Source organism: Ailuropoda melanoleuca, chromosome 14 (genome assembly GCF_002007445.2).
Source record: "Ailuropoda melanoleuca isolate Jingjing chromosome 14, ASM200744v2, whole genome shotgun sequence".
NCBI classification, from domain to species: Eukaryota; Metazoa; Chordata; class Mammalia; order Carnivora; family Ursidae; genus Ailuropoda; species Ailuropoda melanoleuca.
Window position 1 is genome coordinate 28,832,410 of NC_048231.1, and position 27,764 is coordinate 28,860,173.

Below are 27,764 nucleotides of genomic sequence, written 5' to 3' on the forward strand. Positions count from 1 at the left end.
CCGCCTCGAAGCCAGACCCGGACCAACAAAAGAGCAAAGAGTAGTATTCTATTGCTTATAAAAAAAATAAGGAAGAGGAAATTAATGAATACTTTAAGGGACAAAACACCCTTGGGACCACTCATCCTTAGGAAACTATGAAGGGGGGGATTTATGAAAGCAGGCCTATTATTACAAGGAAGAGTATTAAAATTTTTTTAAGATTTATTTATTTTATTTTAGAGATAGCATGAGTGTGCTGGGAGTCTGCCTCTCCCCCTGCCCCTCCCCCCACTCTCGGGCTCTCTCTCATTCTCTCTCTCAAATAAATAAATATAACATCTTTTAAGAAATTTAATCAATCAATCGATCTATCAGGAGTCCCTGCGTGAAGGGTTAGCGGAGATAATAGATCATGTTTTGATGTGTTTTGGTAAAGCCTTTTGGGCACTTTTCCCAGAAACTGAGAAGGCGAGTGACTTCTGTGACCGCATAACAGATCCTTTCATACATGCCATGTTTTCTTGTTCTTTGCCACCACATGGAAGAAAGACTTAAGCTACCACTAATAATAGCTTTTGCTAATGGGTCATTATGTGATCTTTGGTATGTGACACAGAAGGCTTGAGTGACATTTTCATTACTAACTTCTTTCCTGTTCCATTTATGTGAACAACAGTTCTCAGCCCAAACATCTATAAAAATGACAGATAAGAATAGAACTGAGGAGGGAACCCTCCCTTGTTCTATCAATGTCATTGTCATCCACAGACAGATGACGTCGGGAGAGACATGTCTGTTGGCTCCATTCAACCAAAACTTCAGGAGCTCCTAACACATGCGCAGCTAGAAGACCTCTGAGGCGCTTCCAGCGCTGGGGGCTGTGACTCTAGGGCCAGAGATCTGCCTGCTGGAGGACCCTGCATCGGCCAGCGCCCAGCCAGGACGACAGACACCGCTCCAAGCACTTGCAACAGAGACTTACTGAAGGTCTGAGAAGCCAACACAGAATAGGAAGCAGCTCGGAGGTTGGCAGCTATAGGAAGTCCCTGTCACCACTGGAGGGGACAGACAAAGGACGGTTCGAGTCCCTGGGCCAGTCACTCTGTGGGAGCTAGAGCCATGGTTGTCCTGACCAGTGAGCATCCCGCCTTCCATTCTCCCACCAGAGAATGCTCATTGACCTAACCTGGCTGACACGATGGCATGGAGAGGGCAAGGAATGGATCGGAGGTACTATTATTATCCTCTTGAACATATGGGGACAACTGAGGCACAGAGAGGGAGGTGACATGCCCGTGTTTGAATAGCTAGTGTGTTTGGCAGAGTAAGGATTCCCCAAAGATGTCCATGTCCTAACCTCTGTAACCTGTGAATATGGTAGGTTACATGGTAAGGGGGACAAAGGTCACAAATGGAATTATGGGTGCTAATCAATTGACCTAAAGATGGGGAGATTATGCTGGATTATCTGGGTGGGCCTCATGTGATTGCCAGAGTCCTTAAAAGTGAGAGGGAAGGGGCACCTGGGTGGCTCAGTGGGAAGAGCATCCTATTCTTGATTTCAGCTCAGATCATGATCTCAGGGTCTTGGCATCAAGCCCCATCTTGGGTCCAGACTCAGCGTGGTCTGCTTGTCCCTCTCCCTCTGCTCCTCCCCACCCCACGCCCACGCTCTCTCTCTCTCAATAAATAAATTAATTTTTAAAAAGTGAAAGAGGGAGGTAGAAGTGGAGTCAGAGAGAGACGTGAGGACAGAAGCAGGGCCAACGTTCCCGGCTTTAAAACAGAAAAAGAGCAACAAGCCAGGGAATGTAGGTGGCCTCTTGAAACTGGAGAAGGCAAGAGAATGGATTCTCCCTAGAGTTTTGCTAGTGGAGGTCAACAGCCTCAAGACTTTCTATTATAATATTTTAGTGATGATGAAAAGGAAGGAGTAATTTCCTAAATTTTGTACCTGTTGTGTGTGAATTAGTGAAATATTTTTAGCATTTCACAACTAAAAGCCCTAAATTAATCAGGAGCAGGAAAAAAACAAAAAACAAAAAACGAATTCATCTGTCCAGTTCAGCAACAGGCAGCATTTTGAGCACCTGTAATGGAAGTTTCCAGAGGCCAAAGGAATGCTTGTTATCTTTCTAATGGCCATGGGGATGTAATAAATGATCAACTTTCCCAAGTAGGTGCAAGATTAGTTATTTTGGGACAACATTTGGCATCATCACAAGTCACAAATCATCACGGGAAAAAAGAAAACATCTAAGTAACTCATTAGACAAGGGAATACTCTCAGATGATCACTTTTATTCCAGAGACCAAATAATTGCTTAAATGTTGGTCCAAAACTATATGTCAACTTCGCAGTTCCAAATCCCATTCCAGTTCTTGGAGCAGTAAGTGAAGTTCTCAGTTATGATTTTTGCATATTTTAAATACTTTATATTTTCATAATTGTCTTAGTTATTTTTTAAAGTCCAGGTCATTGTCTCAAATTGTTGACAACAGCCAACAATTGTTGACAACAGTTAAATAATTTCTATTTAAATTTTTTCCAAGGAAGATATTCACAAGATTCACATTTTGCTTATAAATTATATCGTTGCCCCACCGACACCAGTCCCCAGAGCGCGACTGCGGCAGCGAGGGATTTGGTCCTTATCGGCTTCCGTAGCGTCCCTAGGCAACTTCCGCTTCTGAGGGCCGCCTCGGCGGGTGCGCTTCCGGCAGCGGCGGTTCGAGCGGCCGAAGCAAGATGGTGAGTGACTAAGGGTTTCGGGCGGTGGTCACGGCGCGACGGGGTCGGAGCGGCCCGAGACGAGAGGACGAGGCGGTGCCCGAGGCACTCTGTTTGCCCGCTCTCTTGTCCGCCCGCCCGGTCCTGTCGGGGGACGGAGACTCCCAGAGACAGTGCTTGGGTCCGCCGCGGCCCGGGGCCGACAGGAGGGCCTGGCCCGGGGCACCTGGGGCCGGGGCTCGGCGCGAAGGGTCCCCCTGGCTGACTAGTGGGGCGGCAGCGCGGGTCAGGGCGTCCGGCTTTGCTGCTCCGCCAACCCGGGCCCTGCTGACCCGCGCGGGGAGTTTCGGCGGGAGCCTGCCGAAGCACCTGGGACGAGTGCCTTCGGAGGCGCTCAGGTGAAGGGCTGCGCGTTTGGAGGAGAGGGAGGGATTCGTTCCCGCTGAGGAGGGGAGAGCGCAGTCGTGGGAGATCGCACGGAGTGGGGACATTTGGAGGAAGCGTTGAAGACGGACGCTTTTCCGACAGCTGGAACTCGGAGGGACGCTCCCGTGGTGCATTAGGAATAATAAAAACCGCTAGCATTTATTCGTTAGTCCACTAAGCGGGTATTTGTTGAGCACCTGCAAATTGGGGCGGGGGGGGGCGGCGGGCTCTGCTCTAGGCACTGAGGGCACAAGGGGTGAGTGTAACTGGTGAATCTCTCTTCATGGAGCTTGCATTCTAGGCAAGGCAGACAAAAAATAGAAAAATGAGACCTGTAATACAATGCCCGATGCCGTGGAGCGGGATAGAGATGGGTGGGATGGCCATTGTTATGTGACTGTTTCATTGAAAGGGAGGGGAGGGGTGGCTGTTTGTTACATAGGGTATCAGCAAAGGTCCCTCTGAGGAGGTGACATTTGAGCAGAGCTCTAAATAAAATGAGAGAGTAGCCCATGCAAACATCTGAGGGAAACGTGGTCCAGGGAGAAGGTATAGTAAGTGCAAAGGGCCTGAGATGGAAATGTGTTGAGCTGGCATTCTGAACATCAAGAACGCCTGAGCTCATAATCATATAGGTCTTATAAGGACTTTGGGGTAGCGTCCTAAGCATGTGCCAGGTACTTTTCCAGCATTATTATTCTTCAATAATAGCTGACATGCAGTGTTACATTAGTTTCAGGTGAACAACACAGTGATCGGGCAAGTCTTACTATGCTTTGTTCACAAGTGTAGCTATCATTTGTTGTTAGACGATGCTATCACAATATTATTGACTATATTCCCTATGTGTGCTGTACCTTTGTACTTTTATCCCCGACTTATGCATTTTATAACTGTAAGCCTGTACCTTCTGCTCCCCTTCACCCATTTTTCCCACCCCCCCTTCCCTCTGGCAGCCACCAGTTGTCTGTGTTCATGGGTCTGTTTCTGCTTTGCTTGTTTTTGATTCCACATATTAGTGAAATCATGTGGTATTTGTCTTTCTCTGCCTGACTTTACTTAGCTTAATACCCTCTGGGTCCATTAATGTCACAAATGGCAAGATGGGGGGGTTGTTTTTGTTTTTTTTAATGGCTGAGTAATATCCATGTTTTGTGTGCATTTACACACCACATCTTTATCCATTGATTTATCAATGGACACTTAGGCTGCTTCCATATCTTGGCTACTGTGAATAATGCTGCAATAAAGGGTATTTTCCGGCATTTTCTTATTCTTTATAACAGTCTTTGCAGTAATCATTATTATCCTCACTTTACCAAGGAGGAAACTGAGACACAGTAAGTGGCTGTTAGTGTTTTCTAGAGCACGTGCAGTAGAGAAACACACAGATATTGGTGTCCAGTAAACCTGAGTGATTCCCAGCCACATCTCTGACAAGCTCTGTGATAATAGGCAAGTCACTTAACATCTCTGGGCCTTGGTTTCCTTATCTGTAAACTAGAAGTAATGACAGTACCAACCTCATGGTGTCTGTAAGAATTAAATGAGATGGTACCCTGAGAATGCACACTGCTTGCCATATAGTAAGGGCTTAATAATGGATATGTTTCTTATTATTGGAGACCGAGAAACATCATGTAAAATGCCCCACACATGAAGAAGTTTGGGACCCGTTTAGGAAAACATCCTCCTGTGGGGCCAGACTTGCAGGATCCTGAGAAAGGTAGATGAACAAGGGAAGGGTCAGTCACAGCCAGTTTGACAAGGGCCAGGTATGCCACTGTAAAGAGTGTGGACGTTACACCATAAATGCTAGGGAACAGTTGAAGGCTTTTGAGGAGAATGAAAGGATCAGCTAGCTCTTTGTTTTAGAAGGTAATAGCTGGAATGGTGAGGGGAGAACTGTTGTGGGAATCTCAGTTGGGAGGCTAGAGGCCTGGATAAAAACAGAGATGGGATCAACAAAAGAGAACGAAGAACTGAACCAGATGGGTTTCAGAACTCAGATTCTGTAACCAGATTGATAATTAAAATCCTGACCCTAACATTCCTTTTCACCAATAATATGGTATTGCTAGTAGTTACTTTGAGTCATGCAAATGCTGAGTGGTTTACATGCATTTTCCATAACAGGAGCTAGTATCATCCCCACTTTCCAGTTAAGGTCGCCAAGGCTCAGGGAGGTGACCAACTTAACCTGAGGTCACATAGCCTATTAGTGATGGAGTCAGAATTGAAACCTGGATGCATCTAATTCCATAGCCCATGTTCTTAGGCTTGTTGCAGCTCCTCATCTAGAAAGTGGGAATAATGAACCCCAGCTTGAAGGACGGTGTGGAATTAATGAGATGGTAAAAGAGAACGTTTAGTATAGACTTAGTCGCCTAGTAAGAAACCCACACACATTAGCTGCCCCAGCCAACAGCAGCTTTCTTTAGGAGGTAGAAGTAAATGTTAAAGGCGTATGATTGGACAGCCTCTTGCAGTGTAATAATTTTGTCAAACAAAATTTCTCAGAGCCCTTAAATACCTTCTTCAGAATAAAGCACAAAATTTTAAGAATCCTGCATGTAGGGAAATATTTTTGACCCTTACTCTTTCAGGTAACCATGATACACTTGTTCTGTCTTGATAGTTAAGCTGGCAGTGTATTAATTTAGAGGTGCTTATGTGGAAGTGATTTGAGGGGAGAGGGCCCCTCTATTGAAGTAAGTTTACGGTTACTTAAAATGCCATCATTTTTGAGATCTGTTTGTGTTAAGCATTGCCCTGTAACTGAGGGGTCTGTTTTATTTTTTTATTTTTATTTTTTTTTAAGATTTTATTTATTTATTTGACAGAGACAGCCAGCGAGAGAGGGAACACAGGCAGGGGGAGTGGGAGAGGAAGAAGCAGGCTCCTAGCGGAGGAGCCTGATGTGGGGCTCGATCCCAGAACACTGGGATTACGCCCTGAGCTGAAGGCAGACGCTTAATGACTGCGCCACCCAGGCGCCCCTGAGGGGTCTGTTTTAAAGTCCAAAATCTCATGAGCTTATTATTAATACACTGAGTTCTTGATACCTTAAAGTGATTTAGATTTTCAGGTTGGCAAGAAAGACCTACCCGAGAGTCCCAGGCTTTAGAGAAGGGAGGTATATAAGTTGCTACTGAAAGGAAAGTCTCCTGGGTTTTGGTGTGATCTTAGTAAGGAGTAAATGATTGATAAATGATTGTTGAATAGGTAAAATGATTTAGCTTTGATGGCCTAATTTCATGAAACATACTCAGTCAAGTAGTTTTATAATAAAGAATGTCAAGCTCTATATTTTCCCCTCAGAAAAGGGTGTTCTTAGAATCCCAACCTCCTCATGATACAAAAGTTACAACAGTTTCGTAATAGAGTCATCCTTGATTTAAGATGCAACTAACAGCTTTTCAGGAAAAAAAGAAATTCTGCCATATGCCAAATGTACATGTTGACCTCAGGGTACACCTTAAGTTCAGAAATGTTAAAATGAGGAGGAGGTCTTGATCCTTAGAATCACAAGAAAATAAGAAGGATGTTCTTTTGAAGTGCTCATATTCTGAATGTATACCTCGGATTTCTTTTTTCAGGGTCAGAGTCAGAGTGGTGGTCATGGCCCTGGAGGTGGCAAGAAGGATGACAAGGTAAATAAGCAAGATGGATCTGTGGTGCAAGTAACATATCCTAGATCTCAGCTGAGAAGTTCTTTGGGGATTCATGACTTTGAAAATGCAAAATAAGTGATCCTGTAATTATTTACCCAGCCTGGCCTACAGATTCAATGTCCTTTTCATGTTTTCGAAAAGATAATTGACCTGTCAAGTAAGTAGTTGTGAATTAATGGTTTTTAAATGTATAAACTAATATTACAGAGTGTTAAAATAAATTGCCTGTAATTTTAGTGTTTAATATCCACAGATGTGAAGAATTGTCTTAAAATTATTTCAGCTCAAACTTTTGGTATGCAATTCTGAATTCTGACCTCTAGTCCTTATTGAATAACAACTATCATTGTGTATTATAAAAAGAAAGATCAGTTACGTTCACCAGTTAAAACTGCAGGAATGTAAAACCTACTTTGTTTTTTTAAAGATATTATTTATTTGAGAGAGAGCAGGGGGAGGGGCAGAGGGAGAGGGAGAGAGAAACACTCCCTGCTGAGCATGGAGCCTGATGGGGGGCTCTGTCTCATGATCCTGAGATCATGACCTGAGCCAAAACCAAGAGTCAGACGCTTAACTGACTGAGCCACCCAACTAGTTTTATTTTTAAAAGGACAGTTTTTAATAGCATTCTGGAACATAAGGAAAATTACAGCCACTAGAAATAGAGGATGGTCCTACACAAGTTTGTGTTTTGATGTGATTTGTGTGGTTTTTGTTTTTCCTGCTGTTCTAAAAATTCAAGGACAAGAAAAAGAAATACGAACCTCCTGTGCCAACCAGAGTGGGGAAAAAGAAGAAGAAAACAAAGGGACCAGATGCTGCCAGCAAGCTACCCCTGGGTAATGACACAGCCCCGCCTTGCTCTCTCTCGATTCCATTAGGAACCATCTGTGTTTGTGGAGCTTAGAGGTCTGGACATGGCGGCAGGAAGTGGGGTGGCTGAAGCTCTGACTCCTGTGTGTGGCACTCGACTCACTAGGCTGGAATGAAAGCTATAGTTTAGTTTTAGCAGCGTCCAAACAGTATACAGCTGTGTCTCACTTTAAGAAACTCCACTAATTTCCTTTAAGTAAGCAGCTCTTCTAGTGTATGAAAAGCATAGTTTTAGGTTAAAAAACGCAGGTTGAGCTTGAATAACTTATAAACACATCTTTTTCATGAAGAAATGGAATGCCATTGTGTTGGAATTCACATCTTGTGATGCATGAACATAAACTGTTTCAGTGACCTCGTACTGAACATAGACTAAACTTCAGACCCAGTGACCTAACCCAGCCCACCTCTCCATCCTCAGCCCCTACCACTCCTCTTGCTCGTTGTTCCCACAGCCCTGCCTTGTGTTCTTTGACTTTTATGCACATCGGGACTTTTTTTGTTTTTTTTTTGAGAGAGAGAAAGAGCACATGTGCACAGGGTGGGGGCGTGGAGGCAGCATGGGGAGGGGCGGAGGGAGAGAAAGAGAATCAAGCAGGCTCCATGCCCAGTGCAGAGCCTGATGGTGCGGCTTGATCTCACGACCCTGAGATCATGACCTGAGCCAAAATCAAGAGTCGACTGAGCCACCCCAGGTACCCCACACATTAGGACTTTTGCTTAAAAATGTTTTTCCCTTGGGGCGCCAGGATGGCTCAGTCAGTTAAACATCTGACTCGATTTCAGCTCAGGTCATGGCCTCAGGGTCATGGGATTAAGCCCCATGTCAGGCTCTGTGCTCAGCAGGGAGTCTATTTCTCTCTCTCCCTCTGCCCCTCTCCTCCTCCTTCCCCTCCCCTGTGCTCTCTCTCTATAAATAAATAAATCTTTAAAAAAATGTTCTTCCCCCAGTCCTTCCTATGGCTGCCTGCTTCTCCTCACTGCGGTTCACATACCTCCCCAACCCCCATCTAAACAAGTCTCTTCCTGCTTAGATGAAATAATTTTTAAAATACTGCTTGATTAAGAGTGAAGGGAGTCAGGCAATGAAAAACATGCCATAAATCTGCCATAATGAATCAATATGGTATTGGTAAAAATAGACCATCAGATTGGCAGAAGAGCATAGGAGTCCAAAAACAGTCAAGTTACATGGATAATGAATATATGGTAAAGAGAACATTTGAGTTCTGTGGGGAGAGGGTGAGTTTACATAAATGGCTGGCATCTTTATTTGCTATTGAGAGAAAATGAAATTAGACCCCTTGCTTTTTGTCAGATGGATTACAGATATGAAAATAAGTAAATAAATGAAAAATCAGGAATATGCTTAACCTTAGGAAAGGAGAGACACTTTGAAGAAACCCACAAACCACAAAAAAATTTGACATTTTTATCTTTATATGCTAAAATTCTTGTGTAGCATGAGACTTCAAGGCAAAAGAACACAAAAGAGTATGGAAAAAAATGTTTGCCACATATGTTATTATCACTGATATTTCACAGTTCTCCCAGGGGTGGATTCCTAAGGTCACTTGCAACAATGTATTCTGACTGGACAGCACTTGTACCTATTTTTGTTAACACAAATGGGGAACCAAAAATCAAAGCAAACGATCTTTGGGGTCATTGATTTTTTTTCTTGCAGTTCACTTAGCAGATGTCGTTCGACCTCGTCCCTGTTTTTACCTGCTTGCTTACAACTGCCAAAGTCCCTTTTCCCTTAGCATCTAGGCACCTGCTTACTTAACATCACCAAACCTTGAATTTCTCAGTCTGTTCAATTAAAATATGCTTATTTTAAGTCTTAACCTTTTTTCCTTAAGAGTGAACTTAATTGCAAACTTCACACTCCAAATAAAACTTTCTTTTTAATTATAGTGACCCCTCACACTCAGTGCCGGTTAAAATTATTGAAGTTAGAGAGAATTAAAGACTATCTTCTCATGGAGGAAGAATTCATTAGAAATCAGGAACAAATGAAGCCTTTAGAAGAAAAGCAAGAGGTAATTAAGAAATTAATGTAACTTTTGTTTTACAAATTAACAGTTTTAGGTACTAAATCGAATTCAGTGAATAAATGAAATTCAAGTAGTTGACCCATTCGGACTGGCTGCCTTTTAAAAAAAAGCATCACCTGCCTGGTAAATGTAGTAAAATCTAGTAAATCTAGTAAAATCTGTCAGCCTTGTCTGCTTTTTAGGTCTAATCTGCTTTTCCTTCATGCCATACTCTTACATAGGAGGAAAGATCTAAGGTGGATGATCTGAGGGGGACCCCAATGTCAGTAGGAACCTTGGAAGAGATTATCGATGACAATCATGCCATCGTGTCTACATCTGTGGGCTCAGAACACTACGTCAGCATTCTTTCCTTTGTAGACAAGGATCTGCTGGAACCAGGCTGCTCCGTCCTCCTCAACCACAAGGCAAGTTGATGGTCTCTAAGCGCCTAGGAGCTCTTTCTCCTTCCTCTCAGATCTGTCCATTTGTGCCACTCTGTGATCGGCGTTGCTTTGTTGTGAATGGATTGTGTGAACCTCACATTTCTGCATTAAAACTGAATGTCCTCTGTTAGGTGCATGCTGTCATAGGGGTGCTCATGGATGACACGGATCCCTTGGTCACAGTGATGAAGGTAGAAAAGGCGCCCCAGGAAACCTATGCTGATATCGGGGGGTTGGACAACCAAATCCAGGAGATTAAGGTAGGTCTAAGAACCAGCTCTGGGTTTCTAGATTTTTGGTTTCTTACTATCTCATTTAGGGTGCTTAGAGTTATTTTGCATATTTTGTTTTTTCTTTAGTGATCAGACCAGTAACTGGCTCAGAGCTTGCCAGTTGTGGAGAATTGTATTTGTTAATCCTGAGTTAGGTAATAGAAACAAATTGTATGATTGTTGCAGCAGCTGCACCTTATATGCAAAGCTTAATTATTATCAGTATGGATATATAAGGTTTCCGTTTGTGTTGACTTCAGCTGTGGCTATCTGGAAACCTCCAGTGATGTGCGGGGACAGTGTGAGTGGGGTGAAGGGAAGTGGTTGTGCAGGCTGGCTGTGGGCCAGCCATCTCATCTGCAGGTTGCTTCATCTGTAGGGGGGTCGTGCAGAGCTGTCACCGGTCACCACCAGTGACCCCGCAGACAGCTGGGAAGTAGCCATCCTGTCCATCAGTGTAACCGCAATCAGAAAATCTCGCCAGCTCCTGTCTGTAGTTTAATTGAAAAGGGTGTATTTCCACTTTAAGTTCCTTTTGCTCAGGAAGACCTTAAATGTTGCTCAAGGCGGACTTCTACGAGAAAGTGAGAGGGAAACTGGGTGCAATAGGAAGGGGACGGGTGCTTCGAGCTCAGGGAGGACAGATGTCCTCACCCATCTGTCCCTGCTGCTAGACGATGTCAAGCATGTTGTCTCTAACAAGAGTGACCTTTTAGCTTATTGTTATTGAAAGTGAGATGATATATCCAGGATGCCAATTCATGGATCTGATAATTTCAGTAAGAAACCATTTCATTTTTACCAAGCATTTGTTTTCTATAGGAATCTGTGGAGCTTCCTCTCACTCATCCTGAATATTATGAAGAGATGGGTATAAAGCCCCCAAAGGGGGTCATTCTCTATGGCCCACCTGGCACAGGTTTGTACGCTCTGTGTTTGACACTTTCTGGACGCTCAGCTGATCTCTTGAGCTGCAGCATTAATTTGTTATAATTATTTAATTCTTGAGTAAGGATGCCACAATTCCTTAGTTCAAAACAAGGTTTTCTAAACATTTTGGACATTTTCTGAGTAAATATGGAACTACATCTATTACATAAAGGTATATTTATCCGTATAGTAGATGCTAAAAAACTGAATTATCTTAGACTTGAAATTGTAGACTTAACAGATTTTGATGTGTTGTTAAAAACAATAGTGGGAATTGCAACAAAAAATAAACACCAGTAGGTAAGCCCTCCCCCCCCCCAGAATGCCTGCTCAATGTGAATGCATTTACAGTTTCTTAGAACAACTCTCTCTACTCAAATATATTAGATATATATGCTGTAAAACGTAAGATTTTCAAGTATTCGTAAGAGTTAATGTGAGTCTATTAAAAATAGTTTATAAGACACAAACCAGGATGCTCATCCTTGGCTGTACATAGAAATCACCTTGAAGCTTTAAAAAATACCGATGCCTGGTCCCATCTCTGAAAATGCTGATCTGTTCATCTGGAGTGTGGCCAGGTATCAGAGCCATGATGGAGAACCATGGAGTTAAAAGCTATTCTGTGCTGTTCAGATTGGGTTCATTCTCTGGTCCACTGTACTGAATGAATATAATGGATGAATAGATGCAGATACAAATACGTATTTGGTTCATCGTGCAATTAATTGACCTGAGTAAGTTGTACAGGACTCAGCAGTTCACAGCTATGTAAATTCCAAAGGAAGCACAGTTATTTGAGTGAAGGGATCACTGAGGATTGCCCACAGTGGAGACATTGGGAGACAACTGAACTCAGAGGCGTGGAGCTTTTGCAGCTCATCATCTCACAGCCCAGGAAATTCAGTTTCATCAGAGAGGCCGGTGACTAGCACAAGGCCGCAGGAGCTCTGGGAGTTGAGCAGGTGTCGGGGCTGGAGCTGCAGCTGTGGGCCGCCTTCGTGCATGTGCACTGGCAGGGGCCGATGTGAGGAGCCGGGGTGGAGCACAGGGTGGCCCGCGTCAGGAGGAGGAAGAGCCTGGTTCGGTGATCCCGCTGGCTACTGAAGTGTTCCAGCAGCTGGCCGTGGCTGCTTCTGGACTATCAGGTGCCATCCGCTTAGGAGGTCCTTTTTGTCTTCTGTTCACCATCCTTAACTGGTACTCCAAGGGAGAAGTCCATGCTTCTAAGCCCTCACACCTGCTCCTCTGCCTTTCTGACCAGAAAGACATCGTGGCCCTGTCTTATTGCAAAGCTAGTACCTTGTCCTCCCTCCCACTCGAACTAAGTCTTCTGTGTCACTCACCAGCAGCCCCCTCCCCCTGCAGGCCTAAGCTTGGTCCTTTACAGCTCTGCCTCTAGCTGCTCCTGTGTCCTGATGCCCCTGCTTGGCCCTGTGCCCATGTCCTCACCATCAAAGGGGCCAAGGTCTTCCAGCCCTAAAGTTCACAAGATGGCCACCAAATCTCATTTTTGACCTAAAATAGAGATATCAAGGAATGGAGCAGTTTGAGATTGTCCCTAAGAGGAATGACCCTCACGAGGGCACACCAGAGACTGAGACGTCTCTAGAGCTTTCAGCAGTTCTCGGTTGTGGGCTTCATCGGGAGCCTGTCCTGTCTCAGCTGAGCCTCAGGCAAGCCCCCCCAACACAGCCGAGACTGTCAGCCGCAGGGACTGCAGGCCTGGTCCTCCAGATCAAAGTGCACTTACTTAGGTCAGACCTATGGTTCTCAGGCCGCTTTCCCATCACGGATAGTTTCACAGGAGTTGATTTTCAGTCTCTAACCCTGGTTGCATGGGTCAGGTTAATTATCTCTGCAGCTCTGAATAACCCAGTAAAATGCACTTTCTGACATTGTAATGAAGAATTTAGGAAGACTGTGAAAAATAATCAAAACATTATGTAGGTTTTCTCCGTTTCCTCTTACCTGCTTTGGAGAACAGAATGTCCAGATACCTGAATGGGGGCATGCCTTTTCATTCACAGGGATCTGCCCATTTCTGGTGCCCATTTAAGTGACAGAGTTTTTAAATTAAAACAGCATTTTTTTCCTTTCTCTTTTTAAATCTAAAATAGGTAAAACCTTACTAGCCAAAGCAGTAGCAAACCAAACCTCAGCCACTTTCTTGAGAGTGGTTGGCTCTGAACTGATTCAGAAGTACCTAGGTGACGGGCCCAAGCTTGTTCGGGAATTGTTTCGAGTTGCAGAAGAACACGCACCATCCATCGTGTTTATTGATGAAATTGATGCCATTGGAACAAAAAGGTACACTTCTCTCTTTGTGTTGGGCAGAGGTAAAAACCCCGGAGCTCTTCCCTGAGAATAATCATGGCGTACTCCCTGTATGCCCTGCACATGGCTTTGCCACAGGTCCTGCCATACATGGCACTCTGGGTGCTTTAGGCTGTGCTCTCCCAGGCGCCAGGTAACCACCACCCAGGAGTTGTGACTGCCTGGAGAGTAGTCCATAACCGCGTCCCCAGCATCTGCTCAGAGCTGGGCATCATCTGGACTTTGGGGACACAGCCGCTGTATGCAAGCCTCTGCCCTCCAGGAGCTCCTGGTCGGGTTGGGGGCTCAGACAGCAAACATGGAGACTGAATTAAATTGTAAACTCGGGCATGAAAACTTCTACAATTTAAATAACGTGATCTGGCAGTTGGGAGTGTGTGCTGGTTTTGTTGTTAGAATTAATTGAGGGCGTCAGCGTTTGTGTCGGAGGCCTTCCATTTCCCCTTCAGATCAGTTTGGTTTTCACTCCTCTTCTTTTTCAAAGATACGATTCAAATTCTGGTGGTGAGAGAGAAATTCAACGAACAATGTTGGAGCTGCTGAACCAATTGGATGGATTTGATTCGAGGGGTGACGTGAAAGTTATCATGGCCACAAACCGAATAGAGACTCTGGATCCGGCCCTTATCAGACCAGGTCAGATTGCTTGTTCCATCAGGGACAGCTACTGTGTTGGTGTGTCTGTGTCTAAGTGCATGGGCAGGGGATTTAAAAATGATACATATCAAGGCAAGTACACAATTGAAGTGCAGAGTAACTTACTAAAAACAGCGTCCCGAGGTCATGGGTGAGTGAGGACAGAATGCAGCTGGTGTAGCGTGGCCCCTTTAATTCCAATCTGAAGTTGTGATCTTTTCTCTTTCCCATACTGAATATTTTTTTCCGAAGGAATAGTTCATATGCAAACTCAGGTTCGTTTTTTTACATGCAGGTCACACCAGGAAGCAGCAGTGGCTAATTTGCTTATGCTTATGTAATGTTTTCAACATCATCTGTCCTTTTCCACTACTTAGGCCATTCAGGAGCCATTCCTTTATTTCTAAGGGTACCAGAGCAGAGAGGATTTCTTTTAAATGGGATGAATTCACATGTAGACATTTACAAACTACAAGAGGATTGTTCACTTTGTAGGACGTGGACCCCCCTGCCCACAGGGTGCTGACTGAAACTGCACGAGTGAGGACACGGGCTCAGGCCCTCCGTGAGCTGGAGCTGACCTGGGGGCTGCACAGGGCTGTGATTGGAAACCTTTTCTACCCACAGGCCGCATCGACAGGAAGATCGAGTTCCCCTTGCCGGACGAAAAGACCAAGAAGCGCATCTTCCAGATCCACACAAGCAGGATGACGCTGGCTGATGACGTGACCCTGGACGACCTGATCATGGCTAAAGATGACCTCTCTGGTGCCGACATCAAGGTGAGAACCTGGGCTGCGTGGCATCTCTCAGCTGTGCGTGAGAGTGTTAGGACATTTCTTCCCCGATGACCAGAATTAGAGCAGCACCCGGCAGCACTGAATCTGGGTCCAGCCTGCCCTTCAGGTGAGGACCTAGGTCTTGGTCAGCTGTAAGGGCCACGGTCAGGATGGCACACGTCGGGCCTTGTCATGCTGGCGCCTGCACTCCGCTGCGTATCGTGGGCCTCTGTAGAACTAGGTTAATGTCTTTGTTGGCGAGTAAGAAGCTCTTTTTAAAATCAAAATTATTTTAAAATTTTGCATCAACTTTATATTTTGAAAAATTTGAAGTCTTCAGAAAAGTTGCAACAATAGTAAATACCATATACGTGTTTCACCCTGATTTATGAGATGTTACCATTTTACTGCTTTATCTTTTTGTTCACAAATAGACTTTTTTGCTGAACCATCTGAAATATCCTGAGGGCCATAACCAGATAAAAACTTCAATGCCAGGATTGTGTTTTTGTCACATCACGTTGAATGGGTTCCTGTTTTACTTTTGGCAAGTGATGACTGAGAAAATAAATGTATCACAGTGAATACTGTCCTGAGACTTACAGTTAGCCAGAATACGTGTTCTCTTCTGACTGTGGGTGAACAAACTGGATGGATGCTTGGCTGCCGCTCAGTTTCCTGGTATAATTGCAGCTGGTGCCCAGGAAGAAACATGGCTCCCTGTAACGGGTGGAGGACTGAGAACTTTTCCGTCAGGCCACCCCCGCTGCTTAGAACCCAAGCCAGTCTTCCTCCTCAGAGCCACCTCAGATCCTCTGAGAAAGTAAAATTGGAGTGCGTAAAACATTCAAAAGATCTAATCTTTTCCCAAATGGTTTAAGCAGTTTGTTTAGTCTGGGTGTCATACACCTTATTTCACTTTCACCTCGAATGGATGCAGTCCAAATAAAAAATCTCTTTCTGAACATACTGTTCTTTTTTACAGGCGATCTGTACAGAAGCTGGTCTGATGGCCTTGAGAGAACGGAGAATGAAAGTGACCAATGAAGACTTCAAGAAATCTAAAGAAAATGTTCTTTATAAGAAACAAGAAGGCACCCCTGAGGGGCTGTATCTCTAGCGGACCCCAGCTGCCTTCAAGGAAACGGTCGGGGGCTTCCCAACCCCTTGAAGGGAGGAGGCTGGGGAATTTGCCCAGAGGAACTCCCGTTCCAGTTGATCTTTCTTAGCGAAACCTCCTGTGTACCTTTTTGAGCGTGATGTGTAGGACTTCCCCCCCCCCCGGCTGTTGCTCTGTTGGTCACGTGCAGTGCTCTGTCCCCAATAAAGCGTGTTCCTTCTCAAACACTTCACCTTCTTTCTGGAGCCGCCCCACCTGGCGCTCAGCAGCAACAAGCAGGTGGACCTGGGCGGTGACAGGGAATGCAGACTTCGGCACTCTTGTCCGGCCTCACACGCCCAGAGCCGGTGGCAAAGCTGGACAGCAGGTAGTGGGGAAGCGTGACCATGGAGCCAGTGAGTGGTCTCTGCTATTGAAGCAACACAGGCCGAGTGTGGCCGTGGCTTCAGAAGGAAACGCAGCTTTCCATTTTGGAAGGTCTGTGAAGCCTGCGGGTTCTCGGCACTCTGGGGGCAGGAAAGTGTGGTGTTCCTACCAGGAATCTCCACAGGCCTGGGCTGACGTCTCTCCCCTGCCCTGTCATCCCCTGTTCTCCAGGGCGTTCAAAACCACGAGAGAGCTTCCCCCTCTCCTTCCCTATTTCCTGCACTTCTCTCCTTTCCGAGCAGGTCTGTGTTCAAGCCAGTGGTGAGTGGGGCAGGCAAGGCAAGCGTCCACTTGGTTGGCTGGCCACCTTCCTCACAGGGGCTCTGACTTGCCACCCTTCTTTTCCAGCTGTTTCTAGCCAAAATTCTGGATGAGATGCCAGAGAACTGGCTTTTCTGGATGAGATGCCAGAGAACTGCAACTTTAGCAATTGTAGCCATCACAGTTTTTGTCTTTTTTTTTTTTAAGAGCAAGGCCTCAGAGAAGATAAAGCAATTCCCTCCCAGTTAAATATCAGCAGTTAATAACTGCAGGCATGTCCTTTTCAGAAGGAAGTGGTCTGAATGTGGATATTTACATTTCATTCCGTTCACAGCCGTCAGACGCCGAAACAAGGACGAGGCCGGCCCGGGCCTCCGTCTCCAGCAGCACTTCTCCTACCCAGACGAAGCATCCTGTGGCCCGTCCCACAGGCAGGGGGTCTGGTGGGAAGCCTCCGGCTCCGTTCTGCACTCTTCCCAGATGGCTGCCCACGGGCTCCCTGCAGCAGGGTCCTTTCCTCAGGCAGTGCTTTCCACACCCAGGGGCTCCTAAGTCTCCAGGGGTCCTGCTCAAGTGCAGACGGATGAGGTGGGCCCGCGGGGCTGCATCTCTCCCAGGCGCCCAGGTGATGCTGCGGGTCCACAGCTGGGAGGCGTCAGGAAGAGCTTGGGGATCGTGAGAAACTTCGTACACTTGATACGGGCCAGAACACCAAGTTTTACATGGACTCTCCACTGTTGTGGCCCGAAGAGAAGGACAAAATCTGCTCTCCTGCTAACCAGCCTGGGCAAGAGGTTCAGCAACCAGACCTTTCCTACCATGACCAGACTTTTCCTATCAAGACCCAGAAACCCTGGCAGGACGACCAAGAATGCCAGCCAACAGGGCACTCTCGCTATGGCGGGGCTGGCGGAGCAGAGGAAGAGAACAAACGCGCACGCGCCAACCACGAGGTGTTATCACTTGGCATGATTCTTATCTACATATTCACATATATAATATGTAAACAACAGCTTCTGTGTCATTTGCACATCCAAAAAATGTGCAAGAGGTAAGAAACTGATGACCCAGGTATAAATTACTAACAATTAAAGCTGGACTTCAAAAGCAGAGCTCCTGCAACACGCACCCCCGCGTCGCCCGTCTCGTGCATCTCGGCTCCGGCAGGGCAGGCGACAAGGCCTGGAAGGTAGGGTCCCGGTCCCTCCCGGCTCTAGTCCTCAAGCAGAAGCTCCAGCTCCTCCATGGGCAGGCGCACCCGCAGCTCCTTCTCTGTCATCAGGTCCAGGACCTCCTGCATCTCCTCAGGGAAGTGCTCCACGGCATCGAGGTACAGCGCCTGGGACAAGGAGTCGAGCACTCACCAGCCTGCCCTCCCCCTGGCTGTCCGAACTCGGCCACGCCCCGGCACCTGCTTCCGGAAGGCCGCAGAGCTCACGAGAGCCGGGTGGAGTAAGTGGACCTGAGCGAGGCCTCCTCTTTCTAAAGGGGGGCGGGAGTTGGTGGACGGGACGGGCCCTGTTTCGGAACGCCACTTGGCACCCGGCAAGGCAGAGTCGGGCCACGGGCCGCCGCGCTGGGAGCACGTGGGCTGAACTCTGGGCAGGTGATGGGGCCTGCCTGCAGCAAGGCTCCCAAGAAACACCAGCCCATCAGCCGAGGCCCCACAGGGGACAGGCTCCCTGTGAAACGGTCTGGGATGACACGGGCGGGTGGGCAGCGAGGCAGGAGGGGCCTTGGGCACGTGCAGATCTCACGGTCTTTGGGGCTTACCTTTACCCAAGGACAATTCTGAAGTGCTTTGTAGAACACGCCTTTGCTCCTTTCTTTGTTTCCCAAGGACACCTGAGGCAGAGGAGGGGAGATTCCGAAAAGGATTAACTGAAGCAGAGCCCAATGCCACAGAAAGCAGCCTGTCCACCCTGTACTGATCCACACGGGGGCTAGGTGGCGGGTGGGGGTGGGCTGGCACCGTCACGGGGGCCATTGGGCACAAGTCCAGGCGCCGCGGGGTGCTCTCGGGGCCACTGCTGCGCAGCGTTTCCCCTGCACCGACGGACCCAGAGGTGACCGGGCCCTGTGACTTGTGCCTGGTCTATGTCCTCCTTTACTGGGGGCCATCGTGCCTTGCGTCAGAACGGCTTCTAGCACGAGGCCGTGTGTGTGTGAGGTGAGGCCAATGACTGCACACACACGTCTGCTTTAACGCTTACCGTTCTCTCAAATCTTAGAGGACTGAGATAACCAGCATCACTGAACCAGCGCCTTATTAATAATAATAAATTTCTGGTCAGGAATTTCAGTCAGAGTGTGCGGACAGTCAGCATGCTCTGTCTCCAGGCAGAAACCTTAGTCTCAACCCCCAGACACGCTGCTGCGGTTTCCAGTGGGTGTGGAAAGAGCACGTGTGTCCTCCCCACCAGCCCCTGCCCCAGGCACGTCCCGCTCCCAGGAAGGCATGTGTCGCTCAGGGGCTCCTCCAAGGCACCACCGCCCAGCAGGGCCACTCCCCAGGCCGGGGGGCTCCTGCAGCTGTGAGTGGGCACAAGCCAGGCTCACGGAGCTCAAGTCTGCTTCTGGACCTTCTCCCCGCCCACCTCCTCCAGGCTCCCAATCCCACAGGAGAGCCTTCTAGTGGCTGCTGGCTCTTCCCGCCAGGTGGCTGGCGCACGGCATCTGGCATGAGCCTGCTGAGGGCTGTTGACCCCCTTCCCAAACCTGGGGGTGCATCTGGAGACTCGAGCCTGTGGCTCAGGCGTTCTGTCCACCAAGGATGGCCTCCCTTCCTTTTCAGTTCCTTCGGGTTCACTCCCACAGAAACAGACTGTAACTTGGGGCTACAGCCAGCACCTGGGACAACAGGCTTTCGCCACCCCCACAGCCAGCCGCAGAGCCCAGGGGACTCCGGTCTTCCTCCCCCTCCAACCCTTCGGAGGCTGGACCTCTCTGAGTTCATACGCAGGGAACCATCGTGAGCTGTCCCTCCTTCACACACCAGAACACTTCAGTATCCTCACAACTCAGGACACGCTTTCCTTGTTTCTGAAAGAAGGAAAAATGGTGCTGCGTCCATTCTCAACCACTGTGAGGCTCGCTGAGGGCCCTGGAACCCAGCAAATTAAGGTACATCGATGGGCTAGACTCAAACGAAAAGTGCTCTCCAGGATTCCCTTCATCAGCCACTGGAGAACACCCAGGCTACCAGCTGTGGGAGGGTCAATGCCAGGTGACAGCTCGGTGGTGACTCCTGGTTGTCTCCATGCAGGACCGCACGCTCTCAGGCCCAGCCCAGCTCCCATCCCCTCCCTCTCGAGAACGCAGAGCCTCCCCGGGGAAGACGAGCTCACGACTGCGGCCCTGCCTCTCCGCGTCCGCCCTCCTCACCCTCTCGGTGTCCTCATCTTGACAAACCGTGACTTCTCGTACCACCCCTCAAGTCCAGGCCGAAGCAAGAGCGACGGGCCACTCCCATGCCCTGCGTGACCCCACAGCATCAGGACGGGGACAGGCACAGATCTGAAGGGGATACAGCCGGTGAAGGGACAGAGTGCGGGGGCCACTCTCCACGTGAGGACGACAGGTCCACAGAGTGAGGCGGGAGCCAGAGTCTCACACCGAGGCGGCTCTAGTCACACCCACCCCAGGAAGGCCCCGGCCAACGAGACCCTGGCGAATGGACGACGCGAGTCCTTGGAAAGCCCCCCAGACCGCGCACGACAGCATGTGCACGAGCACGCCCTTCGGAGACGCGGTGGCACCCAGGGGTCGCCTGTTTGGGCCCCCATGTGCCCTCTTCCCTGGTGCCGCATCTGCGGGGAAAGGAAAAGCCTGATGGGCTCTGGGCTTTTGTAAAGTCGGATTCGCTTTTCTCATTGGACTGCAAACAAATCTAGCAGCTGTTCGCGAATACAACTTTTTTACAGTCATGTGACCCCACTGAGCGATACCCAACCCAGACAAAAAGCTACATTTCCACAACACCCTGAGTGTTCCCGGGGGAGATGACAGTCCTGCCGGAGGCTCATGTCCCCACAACCGGCACAGTAAACTGCACACGACTCTTTGTGTCGCACCCGCTCGTGTGAGTGGTGGCCTTCGTACGGGCTGACCAGCAGCTGCCAAGCAGGGGAAGGAGAACGACGCCAGAGGGTTAAGTGCCAGCCGGGGCTCCCCTCTGTTCAGAGGCCTCACTTCACCAGGCCCACAGCATCAGCCGCCACTCTACACACGGCCCTTTCTCTCCTGTGTCGCCGGAGTGTGCGGCACTGCCAGTCTGGGGCACCCGGCTGGCTCCGTTGGTGGAGCGGGCGACTCCGGATCTCGGGGCTGTGAGTTCGAGCCCCACATGGGGCATCAAGCTAAAGACAGGAACTGCAGGATGAGCCCAAACCACCCCAATCTTTTCATCCAAGCCAACAAGAATTTTTCTGTCTACAATCCAAACCAAAGTTGGCTCATGGAAGATTCTTTGTAAAAATACCCCAAGTCCGTCTCTGCCCTGCCCCTCTCCACCGACGGCAGGGGACGTTAAACTGGCAAGTCTGCGAGCCCTCCCTTTTCACATTTCAAGGTCCTTGACTGGCTTACAAAGACTCACGCGGTATTAGCACTGGAAATTTTAGGGAGCTCCCCGTCCGCTCCTTCAGCTGAGTGGCCTCACCACAGGAGCGGCGATGCACCCAGAAGCCGGGTTTCTTGACTGCTGTCTCCCTAAGCTGCACTCCCTCCCCCACCCCGATTAACAGGCGGCAGCCCTGCATGCACCATGAACACACCAGCCTCTGGACGTCTGAAGATTTCCATTTCACACACGGGTGTCAAAACATATAATCTGAGCTTCTGGGTCTGATGAATAAATGTTTAAAAAAAAAAAAAACACGAACTTTTGGGGCGCTTGGGTGGCTCAGTCGGTTAAGCATCTGCCTTCAGTTTGGGTTGTGCTCCCAGGATCCTGGGATCAAGCCCCACACTGGGTTCCCTGCTCAGCGGGGAGCCTGCTTCTCCCTCTCCACCTGCCGCTCCCCCTGCTCGTGCTCGGTGTCAAACAAGTAAATAAAATCTTATGTATATATAAAAAAAAAAACCAAACCACAGACTTTTGGGTTAGTTCCTCGTGATGCCAACTTCTGCCCACCGGGAGGTGCCTCGGTGTCCTGTGTGTGCCAGTAAGCTACTGTTCTGACACGCTGCATCCTCCCTGCCACTCGGGCCTCTCAGAGCTCAGGGGAGGCACACGGAGTTGGGATCTGAAATCTAAGGTGGGGAAGGCCCAAAGCTCTCCTGACCCATAACTAACTTTCTCTGCATCTCTTCATACCCAACTCTGTCAGGTGCTGACTGGAAAAGTTCAGGTATTTTGACTGCCTTGAGAACTTATACAGAGGAAATAATCAGAGAGATAAGGTCACTCCTGGCCTCCAAAAAAGCAATATTCATTAGACAGCACTCGCATATGATTAGTAGCCTTTAGCTGAAACACTCAAGTGGCCTAGGAGTGTACACTTCTGAAAAACCATGCAACTTGGCAGATATGTTCCAGGAAATGAGGCCCATCCCAACGCCATGTCCTTAACCAAAGGCAAAGTCAACTCACCCCACGGGGCCCCAGAAGCACCTTTCAGCCTCCACACGCATATTAACACGATCTAACGGCATCTCCCCATATTCAATCACTAGCTACGGTACTTTTCAGTGAAAACAAAGCTGCTCTGGGGCGCCTGGGTGGCGCAGTCGTTAAGCGTCTGCTTTCGGCTCAGGGTGTGATCCCAGGGTCCTGGGATCGAGTCCTGCATCAGGCTCCCTGCTCTGCTGGGAGCCTGCTTCTCCCTCTCCCTCTCCCCCTGCTTGTGTTCCCTCTCTCACTGGCTCTCTCTCTCTGACAAATAAATAAAATCTTAAAAAAAAAAAAAAAAAAAGCTGCTCTGGAGAAGAGGCTTATTGTCAAAACTACCTTCTAGGGTGAATCTTACCTTTAATGTCAGAACCGAACCAGGACCTGGGAAGTCTTATGAACAGATGGCAGAATGGCAGAACAAAATGAGGGTCTCTTTCCAATGAAAGCTCTTAGGCCATTTCCAAGTTGTCGGCTCAAGGAAGTCAGCTCCGAGAGCCAAAATAGGTTCTGCTGCAAGCAGCCCCATGATTATTCCTATCACTCTACCAGAGCCCAGAGGAGCGAAGCAACCTGCGTCCCCCTGCCACGTCCAGAGAGACCAGCCAGGACTCCCCCAGGTTTCCCAGAAGCCAAGAAGGTGTGGGGGCAAAAGTCAGCCCTGCCAGCTTTCCTGGGAAGTGGTTACTGGACACCTGCACATTCTCCCCTGTGAGGAAGCAGTGGATGTCTGCAGAAAGACAAAAACTCTGGACATTTTCTTACCAAAAAATTCAAATACATTCTCCACAGTAAGGGGCACTGGCTGCCGTTCTCGCTCCGCAACGCATTTTCAAACAGGGCTTTGATCCGATGCGTCAAGCCGGTCTCAGGAATTGTGGCGTGGACCTCTCTGCCATCCACCCTGCAAGACAAAGGCTCACGTGACTCCGAGACCGGTTCTCGCACCCCACGGCACCCGCGGAAGAGGCACATTGGTGACCGCAAATGTCCACTCCAGCAGGATCAGCATGTCCCCAGGTCTGGGGGGCGCTGGGGGGCACAGACTGCAGACATGATGGGGCCCCTCCAAGGCCAGAGGAAGGCAGTGCCCAGGGTTCTGTGTTCTCTACGCCAGAGGCTGCCTAGAGCTCCCACGCAGTCTCCCTGCATCTCTGCTTTTTAGAGCCAAGCCCACCTTTACTCAGCGGAATGATGGAAAGGAAAATCCCTTCAATTTAGGGGACGTAGGGTGAATAAAATCCCAATGGAAGTAATAAAAAACAAAGGGAAACACTTCAGAGGCAACTCTGGGTCGTCAGCTGATACGAGGTCCGAGTGAGGCCACCGCTAAGCGCGCCCGGGACAGTCACCTAACCTTCAGACACACCGTTATCAAGAGATGACACATAGAACGCAACGCTGTCATCATTAGTAATAACAACAGAGGCCATTCTCTCACACTCCCTCTTGCTCAGCACTTCCCTCCCTGGCCCCTCCGAGCAGCCCTTGCAGGAGGCTGTCTGTTGTCCCATTACAGAAGGGAACCTATTAGAGGGGACCGGACTTGCCCAAGGCCACACAGGCGGGACGTGGAAGAGCTGGGATCTGAATCCAGAGTCCTACTCCGGAGCCCCTGCTCTTGCCCACTACGCTGTTAGCACAGCTGCTCGGACAGCTGAACGCCTGACCAGCACCACCCACACACCACAAGCAACGTTCAGGATCCCAAAAAGCACGGCCTAGGGAGACGGCCACGAAAGCCGCTAACAAAGCCGCTGCCACTTGCGAGGCTCTGAGGCCTCTCTCGGTAGGTCATCCTACGCCACCAGGAACACCCCCAGCAGGGCTCCGGGCGCCAGCCCGTATCCCCTTCTGGATCCTGGAGGCCTCGCAGGGCAGTGGGGTCACGGCAAGCACACCACAAAGGTCTGTGGACACACGGACAAGACGTCTGTACTTACCTCTGAACGGTTTCCACCAGCCTCTTCCTCATTTTCTCGGCTTCGATTGCAAACAACCAAGGCTCCAAGGGTTTGGCAGACCTGGTCAAGGCATCGAAGAATCTTCTGGTCTTACTGGCTGTGTGGGACTTACTCTGAATCTGTACGTAGGCCCTCCAAAGAAGCTGGTTGCCGGGGTACACGTGTAAAGCGTCCGAGAGCGCCCGGCGCAGAGGAGCCAGAGGGTACACACGGACTCTCGTGTGGAATCGGAGCAGGCTGGCGTGCATCAGCGTGACGGCCTCGAGGACACGGCCCGGGCTCTGGGCGCTGCCGGTGTCCTCCCAGCCACAGTCCCCCGGTGACACCGAGCCCGTCAGCTTCACACACACCTGCTCGTAGATCCGCACGGCGGCGTCGATCCCCACGGTCAAATACTGGAAGAGCATGAAGCACTTCGCCACGCTGGTCAGGTGGGGAGAGGAGCCACAGCTCTGCCCCAAACAGTCCTGCAGCGCGTGCTCGTAAGCCTTCCGGGCTTTCAAAACCTGAACGGCCAACACCGGCCCGGAGTAGGGCCCGTAGGCCGTGCTCTCCGTCAGTCTGGTCAGTATGTGGACGGCTCGGGCCGTGGCGGCCCCGCTCACGTCGGGCGAGAGCTCCAGCTCCAGCTCCAGCTCCGCGTAGAGGAGGCTCAGCTCCCAGAGCTCACACCCCCTCAGCTCTCCGCTCCCCGCCAGGCCGAGCGCCGCATCGAACACCTTCCTGGCATCCTCGGTGTTGCCCAGCAACCACTCCAGATGTGCATACTGCTTCCAGAGGCAAAAATTGTTGCGGTTTTCCGGCTCCTTAAGGAGATTTTTGGCGAGTTTTTTGCAGTTCTTTCCTTGTGACTTTAACCTCTTCTTGTTTTTAGTGTGCAGACACCAAATGACCTGAAGGAAAAAGAAAAGGACTCCCAAGTGCTCTGTGATTTTCAAGCAATCCCTTTGTCCTGCCCACTTCAGACAGCCACACGGGTGTCTACACTTCCTTCCTTCATCACACGTTTGCTAAGCACTTGGGCTCACTGAGCTGGACAACAGATCAGGATTGTACCAAGGCCACGGGCGCCCCCAAATGACCGCACCCAGGTTTCCACCTGAAACCTCGGTAAACAAGGCTTGCCCGCCCCAAGTATCCTTCTCCAGTGAGAAGGGGCCACCAAATTTTCTCGCACACCATCTTCATAACACATCCTGGTGCGTGCAATCTGTGCAGTTGCAGAGCCACAGCTCTGGGTGTTAGGGCGCAATACTAATGGTGGCCAGCAGAGGGCAGAAGAGTCCATCCTAGAGAAATTTCTAGCAGACAGAATAAGTAGCTTATTTTATGTATTTTAATAAACCCTGAAACCCTCTAACCCCTGCTTAAGCTTGCTTCTTCACACTAACTGCTCGTATGATCCCAGACACCTGGCAGCAGTAGACCGAACACAATAAACGGCTCCAGTCACTGACAAGCTGCCCCCCGCCCCCTCAGCAGGGCCACCACATACTGGGGCCTTCAGAGGTCCCTGAACAAGGAGGTGCCCGAGCCCAGCGCTTGAGGAACACGAAGAGCCCCACGATCGTTTCTGAAGCCCCCACACGGGGTGGGGGAGGCTGGAGTTACCTTTGCCATCTCGTACCGTAGCCAAGAGAAGCAGAGCTGAGACCTCTCCTGGCCCGAAAACAGAGGCATCACAAGGTGAAAGATGTTGCGGATGAACTCCTCGCCCTCTCGATTGTGACCGCGGGTCCAGCGCCGGCAGCCCAGGGGGTCTGAGCGGCCAACACAGCTGACGCCGGAAAAGGACAGGTTGGGAAAAGTCAGTGGCTTTTCATCCTGAAGCCCGTTATCGAAGATGCTGTTCTCGTCCATGGCCAGGTAGAGGCAGGAGGCCGGGGGGCTGAGGCCAGAAGGCACGCCCAGGAACTGCAGAAAGGCCGCAACCAGCTGAAACTGAAGATCCCGGCTGGAGAGCTGGATCAGAGACTGCGCGATGTCATCGAACAGCACCTGTAACAGAGACACGGTGAGGTGGCCCGCTCAGGAGCGTGGTTTGTTCACCGCGACAGACTAGCGACAAGGCTTTGCGACTTTCCCCACGGCTCCTTTTATGTGGATGTGCTAATGATTCAACATTATTCCAATTAAATATTAAACAGACAAGAGCTAGGTTTCCCACAAGATGCAAAAAAGCTAGAGGCCTCGCCAGGCACCGGAGAGTTGGTGGGGAGCTGGCAGCATCCTCACGCTGCCCAGGCCCCCTCAGGAGGAGGGAGGACCGTGCGCGGGCTTAAGCTAACACCTTCCAAAGGAGCCTAATGGATTCACAGAAAATCTAGGATCGTACTCACTTGTGAAGGCACACGTAATTGCTTCTGTAGTTACTCTGATAAGTCACAATTGTCAAAACTGTTTATTAAGATAGAAGATAAGAATATTTATTATTTGGGGGCACCTGAGCATCGGACTCCCAGTTTCTGCTCAGGTCCTGATCTCAGGGGTGTGAGATCAAGGCCGTGTGTCAGGCTCTGCACAGAGTCTGCTTGAGATTCTCTCTCCCTCTCCCCTTCCCCCCCTTCTCTCTCTCTCAATAATAAATAAATCTTAAAAAAAAAAAGAATTTTAATATTTGGTGGTTTCTCTGTACAAAACTGCTTTCAGACATGAAAAATATGCTCAAAGGTAGATGAACACCAGCAAGGTGGGAAGGAAACGACAGCGGCCACGGACCCTGGTAAGAACAATTCTAAGACCTAATGCTGACTGTACCTGCTGTAGCTGATTTCATGCAGTCACTTTAAAGTGTAAGGCCATGGAGACCGGTCTCTGTCTCAGGGCGCTGCTGACCTGCCTGGTCTTCGAGGCTCTCGGCAAAGAGGAAACCAAAGTGTGAGCACAGTAAAATTGGACTCCCTGGGATCGGACTCCTCAGAACCGACAATTCACCAGAAAGCTTTTTTCCTGATTAAAGAAAAAGCTAAGTGACAAGGAACTGCTCACAGCAGAAGTTTGCTCCAGAAACAAGCTTCCAGAAAACCGCCGGAACTCTGAGCCTCGAGAACTAACTTCTGGAGAGGTGACCCTGGATGCTGTAAAACCCTCACGTACCAAAGACCCCGCTCTTCCCGATGCACACACACGCAGCGCCAGTCGGGAAAGGGATGTCCCCTGCAGACTCGCCTTGCGGCAGGCCACGCACCAAACATCCCGCTTCCCTGGCATCGCCCCTCCTTCCCGGCCCAGAGCTCCCCCGTCCCCTGTGTCCTAAC

At 49.3% G+C, this 27,764-nt stretch overlaps 2 protein-coding genes across 5 annotated transcripts in view; one reads left to right on the forward strand and one right to left on the reverse strand.

The window, feature by feature from the left end:
- The first annotated feature begins 2,620 nt into the window (after positions 1–2,620).
- PSMC1 (proteasome 26S subunit, ATPase 1) lies at positions 2,621–21,812 on the forward strand. Of its 4 annotated transcripts, none has more exons than XM_034643268.1 (13): positions 2,621–2,734; positions 6,739–6,792; positions 7,556–7,652; positions 9,607–9,731; positions 9,968–10,153; positions 10,303–10,431; positions 11,266–11,362; positions 13,494–13,683; positions 14,195–14,346; positions 14,974–15,128; positions 16,111–18,384; positions 18,773–20,055; positions 20,198–21,812. In XM_034643268.1, exons 1-11 carry the CDS (start codon positions 2,732–2,734, stop codon positions 16,243–16,245), a joined length of 1,323 nt encoding a protein of 440 aa, XP_034499159.1. In that variant the 5' UTR covers positions 2,621–2,731; the 3' UTR covers positions 16,246–18,384; positions 18,773–20,055; positions 20,198–21,812. The 4 variants fall into 4 exon arrangements, with proteins under 4 accessions (XP_034499159.1, XP_034499160.1, XP_011225243.1 ...); XM_034643269.1 differs by having other exon boundaries at positions 16,111–18,121; positions 18,215–18,384; positions 18,773–21,812; XM_011226941.3 differs by having other exon boundaries at positions 18,773–21,812.
- NRDE2 (NRDE-2, necessary for RNA interference, domain containing) overlaps positions 9,105–27,764 on the reverse strand; it is a 56,438-nt gene continuing 37,778 nt past the window's right edge. Inside the window, exons 10-14 of the mRNA XM_002920789.4 lie at positions 26,119–26,505; positions 24,487–25,400; positions 23,309–23,447; positions 18,706–18,777; positions 9,105–18,271 (exon numbers count right to left, since the gene is read on the reverse strand). Of these exons, the coding sequence (XP_002920835.1) occupies positions 18,146–18,271; positions 18,706–18,777; positions 23,309–23,447; positions 24,487–25,400; positions 26,119–26,505 (1,638 nt within the window). The 3' untranslated portion in view covers positions 9,105–18,145. The remainder of the gene's footprint in view (positions 18,272–18,705; positions 18,778–23,308; positions 23,448–24,486; positions 25,401–26,118; positions 26,506–27,764) is intronic.

What these genes read in the sequence shown, in the direction of transcription:
- PSMC1 (XM_011226941.3), top strand. An exon ending in TGCCAGCAAGCTACCCCTGG is followed by an intron (nt 7,653 to 9,606) that starts GTAATGACACAG and finishes TTTTAATTATAG; the next exon opens with TGACCCCTCACACTCAGTGC. An exon ending in GATGCCATTGGAACAAAAAG is followed by an intron (nt 13,684 to 14,194) that starts GTACACTTCTCT and finishes TCTTTTTCAAAG; the next exon opens with ATACGATTCAAATTCTGGTG.